Raw genomic sequence first — 26270 nt, 5'->3', positions numbered from 1 at the left:
CTATCAGCAGGATCCGTGTTACCCAGAGTTATATTTTTCATCCCCAGCTTCCTGGAAAGAAACTAGAGTGCTAAACCCTGCAAGTCTCCAGGGTAAGTTACAGTGTAGTATCTGGGAATTGGTGGTTTTGTGTGGGAAGATTGGTGGGGGCATGAAGATGCAGGACAGGGGCAAATGTGGGACCATTGTTCAAATTGAAAATGGTTCCTGGTTTATTTCAGATTTCTTGCTGCAAGAGTGATGTTTTCTCTTGAGTAAGACTAGAGTACAAAGTTAAGGTTAATGCCACCAGTCCCCACGATAACACAGTAGCATGAAGCCTGTGATTCAGCTCACTCTTTCCTGAGGGCTCTTTGTTTCTTCATCAACCTAGGAGGTTGGCACAAGTGGTAAGAAAATAGTGTGTTTGGTGAGATTGTTGTAACAACTTTACATATTCAGCCAGAAAAAGAGGATTTAAATTCTTGTTCTGTATTATTTATCTAGCTGCATAATGAAGTTTTTATGTATAATCCCATTGCTTTGGTAAGTTTAGCTCTCATAGATACAGCAAAAGAGAAGAAAAGAACTTGAGATCATAGATTTGGAGGCTGAAAGAGCTCTTAGAGATCCAAATCCTTCACAATACAGATGGAAAAACTGAGAGCCAGTGAAGACACTTAGGCTAATTCATCTAGTTAGTGATAGAGCTGGAACTAGAACCTGTGTCTTCTAAATCATGCTCCCTTCCCTGATAACAGCCTGCATCTCCAAGAGAATACTGTGGATGTATTTATAACTATGTTGGATTTTATGTTAGGAAAGGAGGTAATATCTCAGGTGATAAGCTCTGATATAATGATCTCAGTCTGTTCAGAATCATTTTTTGATTTTTTGAAAGGTGACTTTTGACTCAAGTTCAGCCCTACTGGACAACAGAGCCCCAAATAGAGACACCTATTTCTCAGTGATTCTTGTTCTCATTACTCTGAATGCTTGCAACCTCTTTGGTTTTGAGCCAAGATGACTGAGTAAAAAGAAACATCTTTCAGTTGGGGAGTCCTTAAAGGTGGACTGTGTCACAGCAGTTGGTATCAGGATCATTTTGAATAGAATGATAACAAGCTCTGTTGTGCTTTATTTGGGGTGAGGGGTAGTCTCAGTACCAAGGATCCTGCAAGTGGGACATTTTTATTTTGGTTGTTAAAATGGATGGGGTGGCCCTAGCCGGTTTGGCCCAGTGTATGGAGCATCAGCCTGCGGACTGGAGGGTCCCATGTTCGATTTCTGTCAAGGGCACATGCCTGGGTTGTGGGCTCAATCCCCAGTAGGGGGTGTGCGGGAGGCAGCCAATCAATGATTCCCTCTCATCATTGATGTTTCTCTCTCTCTTTCCCTCTCCCTTCCTCTCTGAAATTAATTTTTAAAAAATATTAAAAAAATGGATGGGGTGTCATGACCATTCCTATTAATTGAGTTTATCTCTTAGCAATTGTGACACAGTAAAATTATTCACTGCTAAAAATAGGTGATATCCTGGTATACTGAGGCAGGAAATAGCCTACAGTATATACATAATCAGGTCATGCATTCAGGGTAATTGTTTTTGTAATGGTTTCTGTTGAACACAGGTCCTACTTTGGTCAAAAGTAGTTCCATTTTGGGCTCTTTTGGGCAAGTGGTTGAGTTCAAGTTACATCGTCTGCTCAAATTCTGGCAGTGGTGGAGCATATGATGTCACAAAAGTGAGCACACTTCTAGATGGTTTTAGGTGGCCCTTCATAACCAGTTGTGTCTGAGTTAAGTCCATTGTTTTATTATTTATTTATTTACTTTTAATTGAATTTATTGAGGTGACACTAGTTAACAAAATTATACAGATTTCAGGTGTACATTCAACAACACATCATCTGTACACTGTATTGTGTGTTTACCAACCAAGCCAAGTCTCTATCCATCACCATTTATGCCCTCTATACCCTCCTCCACGTTCCCCTAATCCTCCTCTCACAGCAATCACCACACTGTTGTCTGTGTCCATGCGTTTTTTTCTCATTTCTTTTTCATCCTTTTTGCTCAATCTCCTCACCCCCTCCCAGCTACCCCACCACAATAGCTGTCAATCTGCCCTCTATCTATGAGTCTGTCTTTATTTTACTTCTTAGTTCATTTTGTTCATTAGATTACACATATGAGTGAAATCAGATTTGTCTTTCTCTTACTGGCTTATTTCACTTAGCATAATACTCTCAAGGTCAATCTGTTGTAAAAGGTAAAATGTCCTTTTTTTAACAGCTGAATAGTATTTCATTGGGTAAATAGAACACAGCTTTTTTATCCACTCATCTACTGATGGACACTTGGGCTGCTTCCAAATCTTGGCTATTGTAAATAATGCTGCAATGAACATAGGGGTACATATATTTTTTAAATTAGTGTTTTGGGTTTCTTTGGATAAATTCCCAGAAGTGGAAACACTGGGTCATAAGGCAGTTCCATTTAATTTTTTGAGGAAAACTCAACACCCTACTGTTTTCCACAGTGGCTACACCCATATGCATTTCCACCAACAGTACATGAGGGTTCCCTTTTCTCCACATCCTTGCCAGCACTTATTGTTTGTTGATTTGTTAATGATAGCCATTCTGACAGGTGTAAGGTGATATTTCATTGTTGTTTTAGTTGGCATTTCTCTGATGAATTGTGATGTTGAACATATTTTCATATGTCTATTGGACATTTGTATGTATTCTTTGGAGAAATGCCTATTCAGGTTATTTGCCTCTTTTGTTGTTTTAATTGGATTTTTTTGGTGGTGTGTGCATGTGTAGTTTTTTTTTTTAATTAAAATTCTTTATTGTTTAAAGTATTTAATGAGTCTCCTTTCCCCTATTGTATGTGTGTGTATAGTTCTTAATATTAATTTTGTCACCCATTCTAGGACTATTTTTTATTTTTAAAATTTGTATTGGTTCTCAGAGAGGAGGTGAGAGGGATAGAGAGAGAGAAACATCGATGAGAGAGAAACATCATTAATCGGCTGCCTCTTGACCACTCCCTATTGGGATCAAGCCCCCAACACAAGCATGTACCCTGACTGGGAACTGAACCAGTGTCCCAGGTAGATGCTCAACCACTGAACCACACTAGCCGGACTGGTGTTTAGTTTTATAAGTTCTTTGTAAATTTTGAATATTAACCCCTTATATGATGTATCATTGCTGAATATGTTCTCCTATTCAATAGGTTGTCGTTTCATTTTGTTGATAGTTTCCTTTGTTGTGCAAAAACTTTTTAGTTTGATGTAGTCCCATATGTTTATTTTTTCCCTTGTCTGAGGAAATATCAGAAAAATATTGCTATGAGAAATGTTTGAGATTTTACTGCCTATGTTTTCTTCTGGGATTTTTATGGTTTTGAGTATAACAGGTTAGTCTTTAAACTATTTTGAATTTATTATTTTGTATGGTATAGGAAGGTGGTACAATATCCACAAATCAATAAATGTGATGCAGCACATAAACAAAATGCAGGATAAAAATCACATTATTATACCAACAGAGGCAGAAAAAACATAAGACCATATCCAACACCCATTTATGATAAAAACTCTCAGCAAATTTAGAATAGAGACAATATACCTCAATGTAATAGAGGCCATATATGACACACCCACAGCCAACATCATACTTAATGGGCAAAAACCACAAGCATTTTCTTTAAGATCAAGAACAAGACAGGTTTATCAGCTTTCATCACTCATTCAGCTGGTGTCTTAAGAGGCAGGGAAATCTATAGTCTTCTGTCACAGCTCTAACAAAGAGAACAAATCCGCCTGTTGTGAAATCACCCTTTCTAAGGATTCTAATAATCAGGGCAATTACTGGAAGTTAACCTATACTTTATTTAAAACATATTTGGTCAAAAGTCTAATTACAATCTAAATCATGGATTTTGCAAGACGTTTTCATCTAGTTTGGTTCACATGTATCATAGGTGAGTGATGAAGTAGATGGATCAATATACAGACAGCCAAGAAGTATTGGTTCTAGCTTAAGTCCTCCTAGTGACTCCCTGTGTGGCCTTGAGCAAGTTGCTTTATTTCTCTGGATTTCAATATTATAATCTATAATAAGAGGAAAAGCTTGAAATAGAAAATCTTTAATTTCCTTCCTAGCAATGCAATGATTTGACTCTACACACTTAGGCACCTTAGAAGAGCTATATATCATGAAGTGATAAGTAATGGGACCATAGTATAGAAATTAGCTAGAGAGAATCTTGGAAATATGGTCTATATCTTGAAGGGAACCCATTAACTTTTGCCAAGGACCATTATACTCTTTTCAGAATAATTTTACCATGAGATCCTCAACTTTACCTCATAAGCAAGTGTTTTGCAAGTAAATTCTTTTTTTAAAAATGATAAAATCAGACAACAAATAAGGGGAATTATTCTGAAATCTGATTTCCACAATGACAATGTCATTCAATGTCATTCAAACAGTATTTCTCAATTTTTTAAAACCAAACTTTCCTTTGAAAAACATAAAAATATTTCACAAGAACTCCTAGAAAAACCTACTCCATCAGATTAAAGTTTTCCAAGTACAGCCAAAAATATTTTGTAGACCTTATTTTCATCGGTTTGTATTTTAGGGAAATTATTTTGATTTCCAGATATATTTTCTATAATAAGAAATAATATTTTTTTAAAGTAACACATGCTTCCAACCCTTAAACTTTAAGAATTATTGCTTTAGTACTGCTGGCCATCTCTCATAACTCTACTTTTTGGGGCATTTGCTAAACCTAGAAAAGTACAGAATTCAACCAAAGACCCATGGATATCACTTTTGTACAAGTAAAGCTGAAATGAACTATCATTTATTTAATGTCTACTGTGTATCAGACATGAAAATTGTTACTTTTTTATAAATGAGGAAACTGAAGCCCAGAGATATGATGTGAGCTGTTTCAGGCTAGAGAGCTGATAACTGCATCAAGATATGGCCCCAGATTTTCCCAAAGGTCATAATTCTTTCTACACTCAAAATGCTGCCCCAACTGCCAAAATGATACCTAATTAGGCCTTTCAAAATTATTTTATAAATCTGATAAAGTTACATGCAGGCAAGTTTAATTCAAACTGTGAGGTATTAGTTTGTGTATAGTCTAATTATCTTAATTCATTTCAAGGATAGAAATAATTTTCACTTCTTTGAATTTATAGAAGAATGTATGTAGGCTACATAATATATCCAAATGTTCATGGGTTATTTAGAGTTGATTTTAATTAATTCAGAAAACAGTAGAGTTTCAAATTTCAGTTGCTCTTTTTTTTTTTCAGTTGTTCTTCTTTACTTACATTTGTGAGTGATTGAATGAAGGACACCATGTTCATGGGGGTCAGACTGCCTTGAGTAATTCATGTGAGATTTTTGTTGTTGTTCAAAGAAGAAGAAAAATATTTTAAAGCAATTTAGGTTCCAAAATGGCCTGTAAAGGTTGTCCCCTAGGGAGTGAGCAGGGCCCCCATCAACAATATTTCCCTATTTAATTTTCCTTTTTCCCAAAAAATGGTAAGCCCACATATTGGCACTATCATCAAAGAAAATAAGATAAGCAATTTGACAAACATGTTTACTTGCTCATATTAGTGACATAATAAGGAATGAAAAGAGGGGGAACTGATAGGGTACAGCTTTGCAAAGTTGTACTAGAAAAAGAGCATTCACCTGATGCCAGAGATCTAGGTTTTACCCTCTTTACTCTGTCACTTGATAACCTTATGTCTTCAGGTAAATTAAGTCACATTTTTTAGCCTCAGTTTCCTGATTTTAAAATGGGGATGTCTTCTGACCTCATTATTTATAATATGTACTTTAATAATAATTAAGAGAAGTTATAGATCCTCCTATATAATAAAAGTGTAATATGTAAACTGACCAAATGGTGGAACGACTGGTTGCTATGATGCGCACTGACCACCAGGAGGCAGACGCTCAACGCAGGAGCTGCCCCCTGGTGGTCAGTGAAGTCCCACAGGGGGAGCGCTGCTCAGCCAGAAGCCAAGCTCACGACTGGCAAACCCAGCGGCAGGGAGCCTCTCCTGCCTCTGCTGCAGGCAGGCGGGTAAGGAGCAAGGGGTACCGGACTGCAAGAGCCCTGGACTGAGAGAGGGATGTCTGACTGCCAGGGATTAGGCCTAAACTGGCAGGGAGACATTCCCCGTCTTGGATGGTGACAAGGTACAGGCAGGGCTGAAGGACCCCCCACCCTCCAGTGCACGAATCTCATGCACTGGGTCTCTAGTATATAATAATAATAATAATAATAATAATAATAATAATAATAATAACTTTGTGAAGTGTGAATTGTCAGCTTGCTATATCAATGATGGCTATATCAGTGCTGGTGGTATTAATGTCAGGGGTTGAGAGGAGCTATGTCCACGAAGTCATGGCAAGTTAGAGTTAGATGGACTTTAAAGATCATCTAGTTAACAAATAAATGAACAAACAAAATTGAAGCAGACTCATAGACACAGACAGCAGACTGGTGGTTGCCAGAGGGAAGAGAGGTTGGAGGACTGGTGAAAAAGGTGAAAAGGTGAAGGGATTAAGAAGTAAAATTGGTAGTTATAAAATTGTCAGGGATTTGTAAATTAAAGCATAGGAAATGTAGTGGACAATATTGTGATAACTAAGTATGGTGCCAGTTGCGTACTGGAAATATTGATGGGACACTTTGTACTAGTAAAGTATATGATTGTCTAACTGCTCTAATCTACACCTAAAACCTTGTTCTAATGTTAGGGAGAAGGAGAATGATAAATAAATTTAGGGCATGGCCCCTGACTTCACAAGCTCACAGCCCACTATGGAAAGATCCATAAATAGTTAACAATATAAGAGTTATCATAAGACAGACTATTTGTTAGGTTAAGGATATTTACTGAATGACTATGTGCCACTCATCCTGCTAGGTTCTACAGACTTAAAGATGAGTAAAACATGGTCTCTGCCTTAAAAATTATCATAGATGAGTCAGAAATACAGATATATAAATGGGAAAATATAATATAATGCAGTGAGTGTACTGTTAAAAGCAATTTCTGTGGTGGACATGTAGGCCAGATTTGCATTTTTGATACATCATTTTGGTAGCAGAGTAGAGAGAGATTTTAGGAGGGAAATATTTGAGTCAGATAGATCAGTTAATTAGTGTTTTAATCTAAAGAGAGAGGAGAGAGAAAGAAGGTGAGAGAGAGGAGGGATACAGGTTTACAAGTGTTTTAATAATCCAGAGAGATGGAGAATTGAGAGGGAGAGGAAGAAAAAGAAAACATGGTTGATTGAATGAAAGAGAAGAGGAGGCCTGGAATTATTCTAAGGATTCTGGGTCTTGTAACTGGATAGATGGTGGTGCATATGTAAAAAATCAAGGAGTATGATGAGTTTTATTTTGGACATATTCATTTAGAGATCCCTGGGAGATATTCAAATAGGAAATCTCAGCTGGAATTTGGAAATATAGGTTTAATATAATGGGCATAGAGACATGAGAGACATCAAGATATGGCTCGCAATTGAAGCCATGAAAGTGAAAGATGTTACTCGGTTCGGTATAGGAGTGCTGAATAAAAAGAGGTGATGAAAACCTAGGAATGACAAACATTTAAAGGACATACAGATATAAAAGAAAGCATGAGGTAAGAAAAAGTAAATAATCAGTGTAAAGAACTCTTGTGAGTTTATTTAAGAAGAGAAAGAAAGTGTCAAAAAGCTGGAATAAGATGCACAGACCAGATGAAAATTATTTTGGGTGTTGGAGACACATTATGACAAAGATATGACTGAGAGTAGAGGAGAGCATGATGATCTATGAGTAAAATGGAATAATTAATTTTAAATAAAATGGATTGAAAGCATGGGAATTTTTCTTAAGCAACAGGAAAAGCAGCTGTATTGGGAAGTAAGAAGAATGTAGCTGTAGATTATGTTTTGGCAGAGGACAATAAATAAAATTGAGTTGTTTCTCACTCAACAACCTCACTTTTCTCTGATTTAATAAGTACCCTCTGCAAAGGTGGGTGATGGGAAAACAGGAGAGAAAATGAAGCTTTAGTAGAGTTGTGAAGGTGCTGAATGGCTACTATGAGAACAGGCGAAGATACTAATCAGAGGTGTGTAAAAAAAGGCTGTAACCAAAAAAAAAAAACACTAATCTTAGACTGGAAATAATAAATTTCTAGTTTGGGCATTCCAAATAGAGCCTGATATTTTTAATGGGTTATTTAGCAATTTAGATAGTAAAAAAGTGGATTATGAACATGATCTTGGACTAAGGCCTTGCCAAGCTGGTGCAGCAGAAAAATTGTGAACAAGGAAGTTAAGGGTTCTTGTGTGAGAGTATTTAAATTGACCACTTAATCTAGGCTGGGCAGAGGAGGAAGTAAAAAATGGGAGGGTGCTAGGTCAGACCTACAAAAATGGAGAGATTTAGAAATTTAAGCTCTCTGGGAGTGTATGGTACAAATTAGTATGCTGAAATTTGCTGTGCAACTCAGTGATTATAATGTTAGGGACAGAAAGCAATTTGAAAAGTAAGAAATTCATGAAGTTTGGCAGTGAGAACAAATTTATAAAGCTTGGAAGAAGGAAGGGGCTAATTGGATCAGATTGTCAGGGCAGTTGAATGTTATAAGCTGCTGATCTGAAAGGGATTTGGAAAAGTGCAACAGCATGGTGCTTATTAAATTTATGTTGATTAAGTGATGGCTTCCAAGGCAGCCAGAGTCCTCAAAAAGCCATGGGAGAAAGTAAGTAGGCAAACTTACTTTTCCTCTATATGTACTTTCCATCCATTGAGAGCTTTGGGGACTACAGATGCAGCCATCTCACTCTCATTCCAGGTCCCATCATAGGTGAGTAGGAAGTCATTTGCTGATGAGATAAGAAAGGTATTCTCTTTACAGAATAACAACCAAAAAAATAAATAAGGGGTTGAGATGATTTTGGAAGGAGATTAGGACTATCCTCTCCTCGAGTTCATATAATAGTGTTAATGGTACTATGAGACATTGGGTTGTGCTGATTTCTAATCATAGGCTATGTCTGACACTTGTGATTCTTAAATTGAGTATTTTTTATTCCTTCAGGCTTCTACAGGCATGACTTTTTATTTTTATGAATTTTTATTAGAGTATTAAGACATTGAACAAAATAGATCCAGAGACACAGAAGCATGGAACCGACTGTTGAATCTCAGAGGGAAGGCGGAGGTGGGTGGGAGGGAAAAGATCAACCAAAAAACTTGTATGCATATATGCATAACCCATGGATACAGACAATAGGGTGGTGAAGGCCTGGGTTGGAGGTGAGAGGGGTGGACCAGAAGGAGTCAATGGGGGGGAAAGGAGGGCATGATAAATACTTTTAACAATAAAGATAAAAAGATATTGAAAGTAATACACATTCACAACAAAAAAGCATTATTCCATTTTCTTGATGTGTACATGATATTATGGATAAAATGGGCATATCTCATAAATGGATTCAGAGCAATGAGTTAAACTCTGTTCATGAATAGCATACTGTATTTTGCATATATTTACTTAATTTAATTTAATTTTAAATGTTTTTATTGATTTTTAAAGAGAGAGGAACGGGGAGGATAGAGAGATAGAAACATCAGTGAGAGAGAAACATCATCGATTGGCTGCCTTCTGCACACCTCCCTCTTGGGATCGATATCCAGGCATATGCCCTGACATGGAATTAAACTGTGATCTCTTGGTTCCTGGGTCAAAGCTCAACCACTGAGCAACACCAGCCAAACAGATTTTAAAATTTTATTTCCAAAGTTAATGTTAAATGCCTGGTGCATATACTGTTATCAAGCAATTACTCTCATTTTCTTCTCAGATATGCAAACATTTTGCTAAATATAGATCTACAAGTATTGTGGCTGCATGTATTTCAGAAGTGGTCAGAATAGAGGAGGATATTGGAAAGTTTTATTTATTTATTTATCTTATATGCATACTAGGGGCCCAGTGCACAAACTTGTGCACCTTGAAAGGAACCCTGGGCCGTGAGGCTGCGGTAGGCACAAGGGCGGGTCTGGACCCATCCTCTGCATTCGCAGCCGGCTCCTCCTGCTGCAGCACCCAGTCCCCTCTCTACCTTGCAGCTACATTCTTGCTGTTGCTCCCACACAACGACGGTGCTCGCACCACTGATGGTGCCGAGTGATTGTGGCTGGTGCCAGCAGCAGTGTGAGCAGGCTGGTGTCGTCAGCGGGTACGAGCATCAGCTGCTGCCCTGATCACCCCTCATGAGCACAGGGAGGTGGAGAAGCCTTCAGGGGCATCGGAACCAGTGCCAGGCACCAGCAGCAGGTGCAAGTGGCAGCTCTGGTGCTGGCTGTGGGTGCGAGCGGGGCTGTTGCCGGCAACGGGTGTGAGTGGCAACTGCTGGCCCCAGTCATCCCTCAGGAGCAGGGGGAGGTGGAGAACCCTGAAGGGCGATCGGGGTCGGCAGCTGCCACTCACACCTGCTGACGGTGCTGAGTGATTGGGGGGCCGGCGCTGGGCACCGGCAGTGGGTGAGAGCACCCGGTGTGACCGTGGCATGAGGAAGCAAATAATTTTCAGTAACCACCAGAGGCTCCCCCCCATGACAGCGACCAGCGCCCCACCTTTGTCTGGCACCCCCACTCATCTGCTCCACCATCCCACCACAGCTGATGCCTGACATATTCCACACTCTGCCGCCTGCTGCCGACACCCACCATGTTCCCCTGGTGGTCAGTGCACATGATAGCAACCGGTTGTTCGGGTGTTCTGCCATTCAGTCTAGTTGCATATTAGGGTTTTATGTATATAGATACGCATAACCCTTGGACACAGACAATAGCCTTGGAGGAGTGGTGGGGACAGGGTGGAGAGGGGTCAGTGAGGAAAGAAATGGAACATCTGTAATACTTTCAACAACAAAGACAAATTTTAAAAAAATAAAAATATAGATGATTTTTATCTTTCTTCTCTAATTTCAAAGCAGTGGCCCCATTCCTTCAGGGCGATGTGCTTATCCTTGCTGTGATCACACTTATCAAATAAGCAAGTTATGCAGTGTTCCATGGGCACCAGAGATACTCAGAAAGGAACTACTTGAAATGTGTCAAGACTCTGCCCATTGCTGAAACCGGTTTGGCTCAGTGGATGGAGCGTTGGCCTGCGGACTGAAAGGTCCCAGGTTTGATTCCAGTCAAGGGCATGTACCTTGGTTGCGGGCACATCCCCAGTGGGGGGTATGCAGGAGGCAGCTGATCGATGTTTCTCTCTCATCAATGTTTCTAACTCTCTATCCCTCTCCCTTTCTCTCTGTAAAAAATTGATAAAATATATTTTTTTAAGAAAGGACTCTGCCCATAGGATGTTAGTCAAGTTTAATAAACTTCCAGTGAACAGGATACATATACATGTGGTAGTTTTTCTTCCAGTCCCTTACGAGAAGGTAGATGAAATGGTCCATAGCTAAGAATCTATTTTCATCAAGGTAAATTTTCTTGAGTTTATTTCTCTGCTTCTCACTTAAATATCCAGCATATTTAGGATGAAGCTCATACAGTTGCATGAGGATATTCTTAGAGGAAACCGAGTCACTGCAAAATCTGTACAAGCAGAAATAGATTTTCAGGCTCCAAAATAATCCAGCTGCAGTTGGTGCCCCTTTTTTTATCTCCTCCAGTCTGTACTTAGTAACAAACAGATGACAGGAGCTAGCCTAGATCAGTGCCACAAAATTGGTTAAAGGGTTTTGTAGGCGATCAAATCATTGCATCTTGGCAAACACAGTGGGGTTTCCCTGTTGGTCAGCCTTACATATGTGTCCTCTTTAACACTGGAAGTTCATGCAATATTATACATTGCACACCTCATAGAGCCTTTACTTGAACTTTCATCTTCATTCAGTAAGCTCTCTGCTAATGTTCTATTTTTCTTTGCTTGTCATATTTTATGTGATAGTAATTGGAATGAACTCTTTTAACCTCCTGGAAGACCTCCCTTGGGATGAAGTAGTTGTCACTTGCACTATGCCTGGGGCCATTATCACCATCATCAGTAGGCTCTATAAGGAAAGCCTCAGAAATTTTCTCTCCATTTCCTTAAGGTTGCTGATGATCTCAAGGGCAGGTTCTCCCTCTCAGCTCTGCCATTCAGTATCTTGATTGTGCTTATTGATTTTTGAAGCAGTTTCTTCTTCCATTTCTTCATTGAAGTTATCATCTTCTTGTCCTCAAATTCATATTTTTTTCCTTTTTCTTACTTGAGTTGATTGGTTAGACTAATCCAAAATATCATCATATTTAGTACAGTCTTCTCCCTGTTAGAATGTTCCTTGTGAAATTCTCTCTTATTTTCTTGGTTATTAATGTGGGTACCAACTTCACCTTGATCTTTCCTCCCATCCTCTTCTCCGTTGGAAATGTTTGGATCATGCTCTTGGTTTCTTTGATCACTCAGGTCTTTGCCAAGTTTTCTGCTCCTGTTAAACTGAAGATGTATATCATTTACAGGCTGTTTTTGGTTTTCCTCTGTCTTTGTGATACTTTCTTGTTGATCAGAATCTACAATGGAACTAAAATCAGGAGCAAGAGAATTAATGTTCTCTAGGAGTTTTTTCTTTTGAGGCTCACTCATATCTTGGTCCAATGTACCTTCAATTGGTCTATAATCCATATTCTCATTTAAGCCCCTTTCACTTTCCTCTTGATCCTATAATCCCAGTTCTTGGTTGTAACTCTGGTCCTGATCTGCTTACTGGTCATGATTTTCCTATTTTGACTGTCATACCAAAGTTTTTCAGCCTTATGTTTAAGACTAGAGGCCCGGTGCCCGAAATTCGTGCACAGAGGGGGGTTGTCCCTCAGCCCAGCCTGTACCCTCTCCAATCTGGGACCCCTCAAGGGATGTCCGACTGCCCGTTTGGGCCCGATCCCAGGGATTGGGCCTAAACGGGGAGTCAGACATCCCTCTCATAATCCGGGACTGCTGGCTCCCAACTGCTTGCCTGCCTGCCTTCCTGATTGCCCCTAACCATTTCTGCCTGCCAGCCTGATCACCCCCTAACCACTCTGCTGCCAGCCTGTTTGCCCCCAACTTCCCTCCTCTGCTGGCCTGGTCACCCCTAACTGCCCTCTCCTGCAGTGTTGATCACCTCCAACTGCCCTCCCTTGCAGGCCTGGTCCTTCTCAACTGCCCTCCCTTGCAGGCTGGGTGCCTCCCAACTGCCCTCTCCTGCTGGCCATCTTGTGTCCACATGGGGGCAGGATCTTTGACCACATGGGGGCAGCTATATTGTGTGTTGCAGTGATGATCAATCTGCATAGTACTCTTTTATTAGATAGGATAGAGGCCTGGTGCAGGGGTGGGGGCCAGCTGGTTTGCCCTGAAGGGTGTCCCTGATCAGGGTGGGGTTCCCTTAGGGCGTGGGGCGGCCTGAGCGAGGGGCCTGTGGTGGTTTGCAAGCCAGCCACGCCCCCTGGCAACGCAAGTGGAGGCCCTGGTATCTGGAATTTATTTTCCTTCTACAATTGAAACTTTGTAGCCTGGAGCAGAGCCAAGCCTGGGGCTCCCTCCGAGGCCCGCAGCCATTTGTGTTGGGGTTATAATTGAAACTTTGTTGCGTTAAGCGGGTGGGCCCGGCCAGGGTGTCTGGAAAGCTTTGCTTCCCCTGTTGCCGGCGGCAACCGTGGCCTGCTCTCTCAAGCTCCATTCTGCCGCCATTTGTTTGAATTTGTTTACCTTCTATAATTGAAACTTTGTAGCTTGAGTGGAGGCTTAGGCCTGCAACAGCTGGCAGAAAGCTTGGCTTCCTCTGTTTCCTAGGAAACCTTGCTCTCTGTGGCTGTAGCCATCTTGGCTTGGGTTAATTTGCATGCTCGTTCTGATTGGATGGTGGGCGTGGCTTGTGGGTGTGTCAGAGGTATGGTCAGTTTGCATATTTGTCTATTATTAGATAGGATGGTCTCATATGGATACTATAGTTTACTTTTAATTTTCTGCATCTTAAAACCTTAAAATGGGCACATAATGTTGTCAGGCATTACTAACATTTCAGCCTGCTGGATAGAACTCAAGTAATCAGCATTTGGTTGGGAATGATCAGATAGGAAACTTGCATTTTTCCTGTGCTCCACTGGAGAGAGGGTGGAGTGGAACAGTGTCCTGTGAGGAGAGACAGGGATTTGTGGTTCAGGGGAGAGAGCTGAAATGACAGCCACAAGGGTCCCTATGCTTAGTCTCTCTCCCACACTGCAGACTCCATTTTTCTTGGGTGGAGCACTAAGGCATGACTTTTACAAGTTGTAAAGGATGAGTAATGATAATAACCCATTAGAAAATAAATTTTTAGGAAAGTAAAAGGCAGCAAAAATGTATTTGTTGACACATCAGGGTTTGTATTTTTGCATAATGCTTCTAAGTAGGGACTTTAAACTATCCTGTATATAATTCAATTCAATTATACTAATTTTCTTTGAGTGCTTACTAAGTAGCAGCCTATGCCTTGCCTATATAGTGATGAACTGAACAGATCTTGTTATGGCACTAATGGAACTAACAGCACAGTTGGTGAAATAGCCAATACACATGTAGAAAAACTAAATTATAATTGGTGCTATGAAGAGAACACATAATTATGTGTAGAACTACCTAGATAGGACTGACAGTGAAAGTCTCTCTGACTAGAAAACTGAGATTAAAAGGAGTCAAACATCTGAAGATCTACAGGAAGATAATTCCTGATAGAAGGAATACCATGTGCAGAGGACTTAGTCAAGAACAAAAACTTGGCTTGTTCTAAAAAGTTAAAACAAAGGATGAGGAAGAGATTGTCATGAGGTGATGTCAAAGGGAACAAGATCGATATTGGTATGGCATTAAGGCCACAGTGAGAAGTTTGCCCTTAATGAAACAGAGAATCAGTGAAGGATTTTATGCAGGAGAATGATAAAACATTTCAAAGAAAAATCACTTGGGCCACACTGTAGAAAGGATAAGAATAGGCCAAGCAATTGACATAGTCCTGTCATCAAGAAGTGCAAAATTTAATTAAAGAAACTCATCTTAACAGAATCTCAATTAGTGTGGTAATTACCATGATAAAGGTAAGAGAGTATGGAAAGGGTTCCAATTCTAATACACCATCACTATAATATTCTCTCTCTCTCTTTTTTTTACTTTAGTGCAACTTATTTAACCTCCCTTAGTTTCAGTTTCCTCATTTGTAATATGGAAATAAACATAGGGCTTCTATGAGGATTAATTATATGATATGTGAAAAGTGCTTAGGTTATAAATAAATGGAAGCCCTCAGTAAATAGTAGTCATAATTAATGTTAGTGTTAGATACAGTATGGGGAATGAACTACACAGGTCAAAATTGGGATACATGGAGTTCACTAAGGCATCTGTCACAATAGTCAAGAGAAATGATGACTGTGGCTTGGATTGGGATGTTTATAAAGTACACATGGAATAGATATGAATTTAAGAGTTTTTAAGGAGAGAGAATCACTTGGTTTCTGATTGGGTGTGGGTGTGGGTAAAATGTAGTCATAGGGGTTGTTTAAATTCTCAGTTTCCAGCTTGATTGTCTGAGAGGAGAGTCATGCACATATGGAAATAGGGAACTCAGACTTAGGAGTGAGTCACCAATATCACACTTCATCCTAAAACAGGAAACAACAAAATATATCTAGATTGAAGAGGAGAGAGAGTGGCAACACAATGAGAAAAGTCAAACCAGAAATAGTCAACAATAGAACCGGCACCAAAGATAGAAAGAAAGAGGCAGAGGCAGAGACATAGAAGGCACATACTCCAACTTTAGCCCTTCCATTCAGCATTTTCCTGTTAAAGGCTTAGTCTATTCTCCCTTAAATTTCAGAAATTTCACAGATTGTCCACAGAAAGCTAAATGTTTCTTCTTTAAGAGTTTATATGTCTGCTTTGCCACAAACAAATTTCACCAGCCTATCCATACCATGAGGATTTTACATATAATTGTCACCAAAAATATTTTTTTGGGACAAAGCCTTCCTACTTCCCTTTTAGTCTGAAGAAGAGAAGAGATTTTGGAAAGCAGGTCATGCAAATCTCTAAACTCACAATAAAATATTAATTGCAGAGGTATAAGAACCTACAGAAAAAAATAAGGTGTAAACTTGACTTCTAGCTTGCTGTTCTGGCCTGATAGAGCTCCATTATTTAATACAAAAGTATCAACAGAATATGTCTCTTTAGTAAGTGAAACTTAGTACACCAGTGAAGCAAAAACAAATACCCATATCTGTAAAAGCAGAAGTGGAGGTGTGATTTGGGTGTGTGCAAGCTGTTCTTATTTTCTTTTTAATTGAAATGCATTTGATGTATCTTTTGTTGCTCTCTCACAGCCTCTGCATAGATGATAGATGATAGAATAAACAGTGTCAACACTAAAGTCAAAGTGGGTGGTGAGGAGGGATAGGCTTAATGTGTGGGGACAAGGGTTTAGTTATTTCTTGATAGCATAACTAGAGTAATCTTAGTGTTATCTATATATATAAAAGCCTAAGCGACCATCACAACCGAATGGATGAACAAACAGGCTGTGTGGGGCAACCAGGCCGGCAGGGGGGTTAGTGAGGGACGACCAAATGACTGAGCAGCAGGCTGCATGGGGTGACCAGGCCAGCAGGGGGGTCAGTGAGGGGTGACCAAATGACTGAGCAGCAGGCTGCATGGGGAAACCAGGCCCACAGTGGGGGCAGTTGGGGACAACCAGGTTGGCAGGGGGGGGCAGTAAGGGGTGACCAGGCTGCCGGGGGCAGTTGGGGGTGACTAGGCCAGCAGGGGCGCAGTTAGGGGCAATCAGGCAGGCAGCCAGGTGAGCAGTTAGGAGCCAGTGGTCCTGGATTGTGAGAGGGATGTCCGACTGCCAGTTTAGGCTTGATCCTGAGGATTGGGCCTAAACCGGCAGTTGGACATCCCCTGAGGGGTCCCAGATTGGAGAGGGTGTAGGCTGGGCTGAGGGAACCCCTCACCCCCCCTTGCAAGAATTTTGTGCACCGGGCTTCTAGTAAGATAATAAGGTTCTCTATGTTATTAAAAAGGTTCTGACATAATGTACCCTTCAAGTGTCATGATGAACCCCATTCTATTATCTAGTCCTCCTGAGCAAAAAGAGGCAAGTGGTGTAGTGGAAATAGCATACTGTAGACTTTGGATCAAGTCAGGTGTGATAGTAAATTTCATTTTTACCATTTTCCAGTTCTGTTACCTCAGGCAATTTACTGAACCTCTCTGAACTTCAGTTTCCTCATCTGCACAATGACAATAGTAATAGTACCTACCTCTGAGGACAGTTGTGAGAATTTAATTAGATAATGCATATAAAAAATTCCATTGCAGATTTTGTGGTACATCACTGATAGTCAAACTATGATAATTACTAGTATTTTCTGTCTTTTACCTGTGATCATTCCTTAACCCTCTTTTCTAAGTCATGCATTCATAAGCTAGAAGACTGCATGATTTTGTAGAACATAGCAAAGATAGTCCAAATAGAATGAATGGGATACTAGTATAAGGGGCAGAAAAATGAAAAGCGCTGTTTTGAGTAATGGTAGCTCATAATGTGGGCTCTCTTTTATCTGTTAATTAATCACTTGGGATGCTGTTCTTTTAGCCTATTTCCTGGAGCAGGACTTAAAAAAATAGAAAGGCAATCTGCTACTTACAAGGAGAATCTAAAAGCAGACCTGTCCTGTTTATTTTTTTATGACATTTTAATTTTATTTTTCAATTATAATTAATATTTAATATTGTTTTATATAAGTTTTAGGTGTATAGCATAGTGGTTAGACATTTATAAAGTGATCCCCCCAATAAGTCTAGTACACTCTTAACATCATACATAGTTATAACAATAGTAGAGGCCTGGTGCACAGATTCATGCACATTGAAAGGAAATTAATTAGAAGGTGGCCAGCGAGGTCCCTCCAGCAGGTGGGGTCCCTCAGCTTGGCCTGTGGGGATCGGGCAGAAACCAGCAGTCAAACATCCTCTGAGGGTTCCCAGAGTGTGAGAGGGAACTCTGCAAAGTTGCTGTCACTCGGCAGCTCCTGCATTGAGCATCTGTCCCTTCGTGGTCAGTGCGCATCATATCTACTGGCTGGTCGGCCGGTGGGTTGGTAGCATAGCATTTTATATAGAGAGACTTTTGATTATAGTCCCTATGCTGTATTTTACACCCCATGATTATTTATAACTTACCCTAAAGATTTCACCAAAAACACTATAGAACTGATAAATGAACTCAGTAAAGTTGCAAGATAGTTGCATTTTATACTCTAATAATAAACTATAAAAAAGAGAGATTAGGACAGCAATCTCACTTACAATTGTGCAAAAAATAAAATAAATATCTGCCCAGCTAGTGTGGCTCAGTGGTTGAGCATCGACCCGTGAACCAGGAGGTCACGGTTTTCAATTCCTAGTCAAGGCACATGCCTGGCTTGTGGGCTCAATCCCCAGTAGGAGGGCATGCAGGAGGCAGCCAATCAATGATTCTCTCTCATCATTGATATTTATATATCTCTCTCCCTGAAATCAATAAAAGCAGATTAAAAAATAAAATACCTAAAAATAAATTTAACCAAGGAAGTAAAAGTCATGTACGCAGAAAATTATAAGACAATGAATAAAAAAATACAAATAAATGGAAGCATATATTGTGCTCATGGATAGGAAAAATTAACACTGTTAAAATGATCATACTACGCAGAGCAATCTATAGATTTAAAGCAATCTCTATCAAAATAAAAATGGAATTTTTCACAGAAATACAACAAATAATTCTAAAATGTATATGCAACCACAAAAGATACTGAATAGCTGCAACAATCTTGAGAAAGAAGAACAAAGTTGGAGTTATGCTACCTGATATCAACCTATGCTACAAGGCTATAGTAATACAAACGGCATGGTACTGGCATAAAAACAGGCCTATAGAACAATGAAATAGAATAGACATCCCAGAAATAAACTCACGTATATATGGTCAATTAATATATGAAAAAGGAGGCAAGAATGTACAATGGAATTAAGACAGGAATAACTATGTATTGTATCCGATTTATTGTGATGATCACTTAGTGAGTTATATAATGTCTAATCTCTGGAGAGTATATTTGAAATTAATATGATATGGTATATCAACTATAATTGAAAAATAAAAAATAATTTAAATAAACATTAAAAAAGAAAAATGGTGTTGGGAAAACTGAACAGATACATGAAAAAATAAAACTAAACCGCCTACTTATACCATATACAAGAATAAACACAAATGAAATAAAACCTTACATGTAAGACCCCAAACAATAAAACTCCTAGATAAAAAACATAGGCAGTAAACTCTCTGACATTGCTCTTGGTAATAGTCTTTCTGATATATCCCTTTAGCAAGGGAAACAAAAGAGAGAAAAAAAAATTGTGACTACAGCAAACTAAAAAATTTTGCACAGTAAAAGATACCATTAACAAAAACTAAATTTCAACTTATTGAATGCAAGAATATATTAACCAATTATACTTCCAATAAGGGGTTAATATAAAAATTGATAAAAAGACTCATACAACTCAATACCTAAAAAACAAGCAATCCAATTAGAAAATGTCCAGAGGTCTTGAATAGACATCTTTCCAAAGAGGACATAGAGATGACCAACAGACATATGAAAAGTTGCTCAATATAACTAATCATCAAAGCAAAGCAAATTAAAACCACAATGAGACACCACCTCACACCTACAAGAATGTCTATCATCAATAAATCAACAAACAAGTGTTGTGGAAGATGTGGAGAAAAGGGAATCCTCATGGACTGTTGGTGGGAATGTAGATTGATGCAGCCATTATGGAAAACAGTATGGAGAATCCTCAAAAAAATAAAAATGGAACTGTCTTATGACCCAGCAATTCCACTTCTGCGTATACACTGAGTGGCCAGATTATTATGATCTCTGAACGCATAATAATCTGGCCACTCAGTGTGTATATATATATATATTAGAGGCCTGGTGCAAGAATTCATGCATGGGTGGGGTCTGGCCAGCCTGGCCAGGGTGGGGGGACATGGGCAGTTGGCCAGCCTGCCTGCTAGTCGAACTCCTGGTGGAGGGGACAATTTGCATATTAACCTTTTATTATATAGGATATACACTGAGTGGCCAAATTATTATGCGTTCAGAGATCATAATAATCTGGCCACTCAGTGTATATCCAAAGAAACCCAAAACACTAATTCAAAATAACAGACTGATAGTTGCTAGAGGGGAAGGGGTTTAGGGGACTGGGTTAAATAGGTGAAAGGATTAAGAAGTACAATTGTTAGTTACAAAATAGTCATAGGAAAAAACAAGCAAAAAACAAAATAGTCATGGGGTTATAAAGTACAGTATAGAGAATATAAGTCAATAATATTGCAGTAACTATGTTGGTGGCAGAATTATCAGGGTCAAACCAGAAAGGTTTTGTACAGCAAAGGAAACCATTAATAAAATGAAAAGACAACCTACCAACTGGGAGAAGATATTTGCCAATGATAAATCTGATAAGGAGTTAATATCCAAAATTTATAAAAACTCATACAACTCAAAACCAAAACAAACAAACAATCCATTTAAAAAGTGGGCAGAGGCCCTGGCTGGTTTGGCTCAGTGGATATAGTGTTGGCCCGCAGACTGAAGGGTCCTTGGTTCCATTCAAGTTAAGGGCACTTACATTGGTTGCAAGCTCCTCCCTGGCCCGGGCCCTGGTCAAGGCTCCTGCAGGAGGCAGCCAATCGATATGTTTCTCTCACATTGATGTTTTTCTCTGTTTTTCCCTCTCTCTTCCATTCTCTCTAAAAATCAATGGAAAAATATCTTCAGGCGAAGATTAAAAAAAATAATAAAGTGGGCAGAGAGCCTGAATAGACATTTGTCCACTCCCTTTTTATAAACTTAAAGTAATCAAAACAACATAAAAATAACAACAGAAAACCTTACTTCACCTGAGGAATAACCTCACTGTATTATTTCTTCCACTTCTAGCTCTAACTGTAATAAACATTCTTGCAAATTGTAAAGAAGCTATGTTTGTAAAATTTGTCTTTGAAAGAAAAAGGAATGATGAAGAGAAGAATGTGTATAAATGCTAGGCATATTTTCCTCTTATTAGAATTCCCAGATCTATGTTCAGTGGCTTTGTGGCTTTAATGACTTGTGCCTTACTTCTACCAGTATTATGTGCAGAATGAATTAAATGATTTTCAAAGTTCCTCTCCAGGCTAAAATTTTACAAGAGAGGTAAAGTAAAATATTAAGTTTGCTGCTTTTTAGCCATTCTTATTTGCAGACAGCCTGCATAAACCCAATAAATCCACAGCCAGACCTTGAAAAGTCCTAAAGATTCTATATTTCCCAGGCCCTACACATGATACGTAATAGAAACCATACTAAATCATAAAAAAATGATTAAAGAAGTCCAAAGGCCTTTGACTCCTTATGATGACTACTTCAATGAAAAAAAACACACATTAACTTTTAAATTGTTTCCAAGAAATGATTTTGGTGGCCTGTTTTGCTGGTGCCTTAATCAATGTTTACTCTGACTGTTGGATAATCTGTCATGTTCATGATGTTACACCAGTACAAAATTCCCTTACACAAAGAATTACTCTCTTCTCTTCCAGACCACATAAGGGGAAAGTTCCCAGTTCAGCTTCTAAATTCATATACTATTACTGAATTTTTAAATGTAAATTTCAAATTGGACCTAAGCCTAGAGAAAGACATAAAATGCATGAGAACCACAAGCTAATGTGATAGAATAATAAGGAGATAATATTCCCTACCATTGAAAATCAGCCAGGATACTGGAAATGCAGGCTAAGAAAAGCAGGGCCATTTTCCAAGTATTGTGGTGTCAAGATAGGAAGTCAACGTCCAATGGGCGAGGTAGCAGACAAAGGAGAGGCAAAGGGACATAAAGGTGAAGCTAGATTTCTATCATTACAAATGAGAATGACTGAGCACTATTCACTTTAACCAAGGCTTTTGCAAGATAAATTTGGACACAAAAGAAACAAACTCAAATGTCACACCCATTTTGCTGTGGTGAGAACAATAGACTAACTATTTCAGGACATCCTTGCCTGCAAAAGACAACTTTCAATATCTGGGAAAGCAGTTTGGGGACAATTCCATGTTTCTCTAACTGATTCATTGGATGACTTTAGATCAATAGTATATTTTCCTTGAGCATTTGTTTATTCTTCTGCAAACAGGTTTCTTCTAATTATAATATTCTATGTCTTTTTAAATGTGAAAATAAATCTGAGTGAAAGAACTGGTTAACCATTAAACTTCTTTTTCTTTGGTTTGGGCAGGGATCATAACTCTACGACTTACCTTAATGAATATACTGAAATATTCAAGATGCATAACAACAGTGTTATCGATGCTGTGACTAAGTGCAGTGCCACTAATGTGACATTTCAGTACACTCTCTATGCAACCACCTACATCCTCATATTCATCCCTGGTCTTCTGGCTAACAGTGCAGCCTTGTGGGTTCTGTGCCGCTTCATCAGCAAGAAAAATAAAGCCATCATTTTCATGATCAACCTCTCTGTGGCTGACCTTGCTCATGTGCTCTCCTTACCCCTCCGGATTTACTACTACATCAGCCACAAGTGGCCTTTCCAGAGGACCCTTTGCCTGCTGTGCTTCTACCTGAAATATCTCAACATGTACGCCAGCATTTGCTTCCTGACCTGCATCAGCCTTCAGAGGTGCTTCTTTCTCCTCAAGCCCTTCAGGGCCAGAGTCTGGAAGCGTAGGTATGATGTGGGCATCAGTGCTGTCATCTGGGTCATTGTGGGCACTGCCTGTTTGCCATTTCCCATCTACAGAAGCACAGACTTAGCCAACAATACTGAATCCTGCTTTGCTGATCTTGGATACAAGGAAATGAATCTAGTGTCTTTGGTTGGGATGATCACAGTTGCTGAGCTGGCAGGATTTGTGATTCCAGTCATCGTCATCGCATGGTGTACCTGGAAAACCACCATATCCTTGAGACAGCCACCAATGGCTTTGCAGGGAATCAGTGAGAGGCAGAAAGCATTGCGTATGGTTTTCATGTGTGCTGCAGTCTTCTTCATATGCTTCACTCCCTATCATATTAACTTTATTTTTTACACCATGGTTAAGGAACATATCATTAGCAGTTGTTCCATTGTCAAAAGCACACTGTATTTTCACCCTTTTTGTCTATGCCTTGCAAGTCTTTGCTGCCTTTTGGATCCAATTCTCTATTATTTCATGGCCTCAGAGTTTCGTGACCAACTCTCCCGCCATGGCAGTTCTGTGACCCGTTCCCGCCTCATGAGCAGGGAGAGTGGTTCATCAATGATTGGCTAAAAATAAAATAACTTTTCAATTATGACTTTAACTCTTTTCTGTTTTTGTTATGTGCAATGACCACCAGGGGGCAGACGCTCAATGCAGGAACTGTGGAGCTGCAGTGACTTGGCAGTGGCAGTTCTCTGGTGACACACCCCGGAACCAGAGAGGACAGAGCCCAATTCCTTGCCGGGTTGTGCGATTCCACCTTGGGCCATGGGTTATGTTGCTGCTGGGGCAACTGTGGGCCCCGAATCTGGTTTACTGCACACTTGTGTTTATGTTCAACACCCTTTACGACAGCAACTTTGCAGAGTGCCCTCTCATACTCTGGGACCCCTATCTATCTATCTATCTATCTATCTATCTATCTATCTATCTATATAAAAGACTAAGTGACCAGTTGTATGTCTGACGCACACTGGCGATTTAAAAAATATTTCTTCTAATTAATTTCCTTTCAATGTGCATGAATCCATGCACCAGGCCACTAATTTAAAATAAAAGGCAGGTAAATGGGAGGCAGTCAGAGCCTATATGTCCTTGTTAAAATGTATTCTGTGTTATTTCTAATTTTTGAGCCACCATGATCCAAGTAATTTTGCTGCTTATCTTAAGTTTTGTTTTTTCTGCATCTAGTATAACATTTATATGCCAGGAACAAAAGCTACAATATTAAACCAGTAACACTGATTAGGAACAGAAAAAAATGTCTAACACTAGACAAGGAAGGGTCCAAAGGGAACAAGCATCCCAACCAACTGAAAAACCCTTTACATGTATTATCATAATTTTTTTATTAAGCTAGTTATATGTTTTTCTTCCTTCATCCACTGTAACTTGTACTTTATGATATGTTTGGTCAGATGAATTAAAACTTTCTACTATTTTATTATCTAGAAGCTCTAATTTTTCTTCTGGGCAGTTAGTTTCATCCATTCCTATATTTAGACATTACTCATCTAAAATACTCATCTAGATTAGATCCATATATAATTCTCCTAGAGGAATTATTAGGGAGGTGTTCTTGGAGGGATTTGTCTAAGATGGGTCCTTTATAATAAATATAGCCAAAAAATGTACCAAAGCTTATATTGATAATAGAAGAAGTCCAGTATATGCCCAACAAAGCATTCATTCATTATCATAGCTGATAATCAGAATACTAGTTTAGTAGGTGGGAAAGATTTACAGGTACCTAAGTTAAAATTTTTCATGTCTAATAAGGGAAAGGGTCTGGGGAGACAGATATTGTTTCCACTAGGAAACCATAAGAAGGATAATAAAAATCAGTTTATATACATTCAATCACTAACAATTAGGTTATGTAAGAAGAAAGTTTGAGCAGCATTAATTTGTGAGCATACAGGCTTTGTTGAAGTCTTGGAATAGCTGCCTGCCTTCTTCAAGGCTGGTAGCTTCTCATCCTTGAGATGAAGGCCAGTGTCAGAGACAGGGGCAGATGTCCATTTGTGGTTAGGTACCTGATAAGGTAAAGTCCCTTTAACACTGTTGGAGAGAGTCTTTCATTAATGTCTTTCCCAAGGGGCAAAAACCTCCCACTTTGTAAATTGTGGTCTTTGAATCTTTGTCTTTTGGGAATACTGTGAAATGAATGTTGCTAATTTATCAGTTCCTTTAATGCAGAATGTCTGCTTTTTAGATCCTTATATTGGGAGAAACAAAAGATTTAAAAAGCAGCAATATTTTAAACAGTCATAAGAATAATAATTATTCTCAATTCATTTAGTCCCATAACTATTTTTGTTTATCCTGATTATTTGCCAGTATTTTAAAAAATGAATTTAGTTATTCCTTAGAGTTCTATAAATCTCCATCCTGGTAAAAGATATGACCTGCTTAGAAGCCTGCAACTTGAAGTCAGGGTCCTTTTCATGGATTTTTCTAAAGACATAACATATGCACCAGAGTAAAACAATTTCTTTCTATGAATGACAAAACTTAAAGTGGCATGGTTATGGATTTTGTTGTAATATAATTGATAAAAAACTTTGCTTTTCTATAAGATATAACAGTCCAAGACAATAATTTCTTGGTAAATAATAATTACTGTAAAATGGCATGAGAATAATATAAAGTCTATATATATTTAGATTCAATACATAATGTCAGCATATAGAGAACAAATAACATGTAAAAATTTAAAATGTTACACATGCCTTATTGGAAGTGTGCATTGAGCATTGGAAATAATTCATAAACTCCCAATATGGAGCACAAATATCCGGAGTATCACTGCTGGACTCCCTCCACAGGAAACCATCACTTTTGGCTTCCCTGGTGTCGCTGACTGGACCTGCTACCACTGAGTTTCCTGTTTGAACTTGGCTCTGAATCCTTGTAAGTTCCTTTCTAGAGAAGACCGAAATTTCTATAACATCCATTTTAACAAACTATATGTATACAAATAGAATAGAGTTATTATTAATTTTTATTTGGCAAACTTCCCATGTAATTGCAAGTATATTAAATAGGCCCAATTTAGTTTAAAAATACTTTTTTAAGATGAGAGAATAAATCCTTGAGGCATTCCAGGGCCCATTGGAATGACTCAAATCATCTCTCAGTTAAAAGTCTCTTAAAATTTAAACTTTGGGGAGGTTGTCAGATATACTTAACCAAAAGATTGTATCATAAACTCTTTGTAAATCTAGGTAAAAACATATTTTAAGGTAATAACTCTAAAAGACATTAATCAAACTTAAACCAGTTTTAATATTAAATATTTTGTCCAGACCACAGAATTCTGCTTAATTTATAGTATTTAA

General features: G+C 38.9%; 1 protein-coding gene and 1 pseudogene across 1 annotated transcript; one reads left to right on the top strand and one right to left on the bottom strand.

Moving 5' to 3' along the window:
• On the top strand, positions 1–23524 carry LOC103302136 (putative P2Y purinoceptor 10). Its single transcript, XM_008159169.3, has 2 exons — positions 1–92; positions 22464–23524. The coding sequence occupies exon 2, from the start codon at positions 22513–22515 to the stop codon at positions 23497–23499; it is 987 nt and encodes a 328-aa protein (XP_008157391.2). The 5' UTR covers positions 1–92; positions 22464–22512; the 3' UTR covers positions 23500–23524.
• On the bottom strand, positions 11018–12844 carry LOC103302148 (SPARC-like protein 1; annotated as a pseudogene).
• Positions 23525–26270: the final 2746 nt, after the last annotated feature.

Source organism: Eptesicus fuscus, chromosome 1 (assembly GCF_027574615.1).
Source record: "Eptesicus fuscus isolate TK198812 chromosome 1, DD_ASM_mEF_20220401, whole genome shotgun sequence".
In the NCBI taxonomy this organism is placed as follows: domain Eukaryota; kingdom Metazoa; phylum Chordata; class Mammalia; order Chiroptera; family Vespertilionidae; genus Eptesicus; species Eptesicus fuscus.
This window is presented reverse-complemented; position numbering and strand designations above follow the sequence as displayed.

Excerpts from the sequence above, each read along its gene's own strand:
- LOC103302136 (XM_008159169.3), top strand. The coding sequence starts at position 22,513 with ATGCATAACAACAGTGTTATCGATGCTGTGACTAAGTGCAGTGCCACT.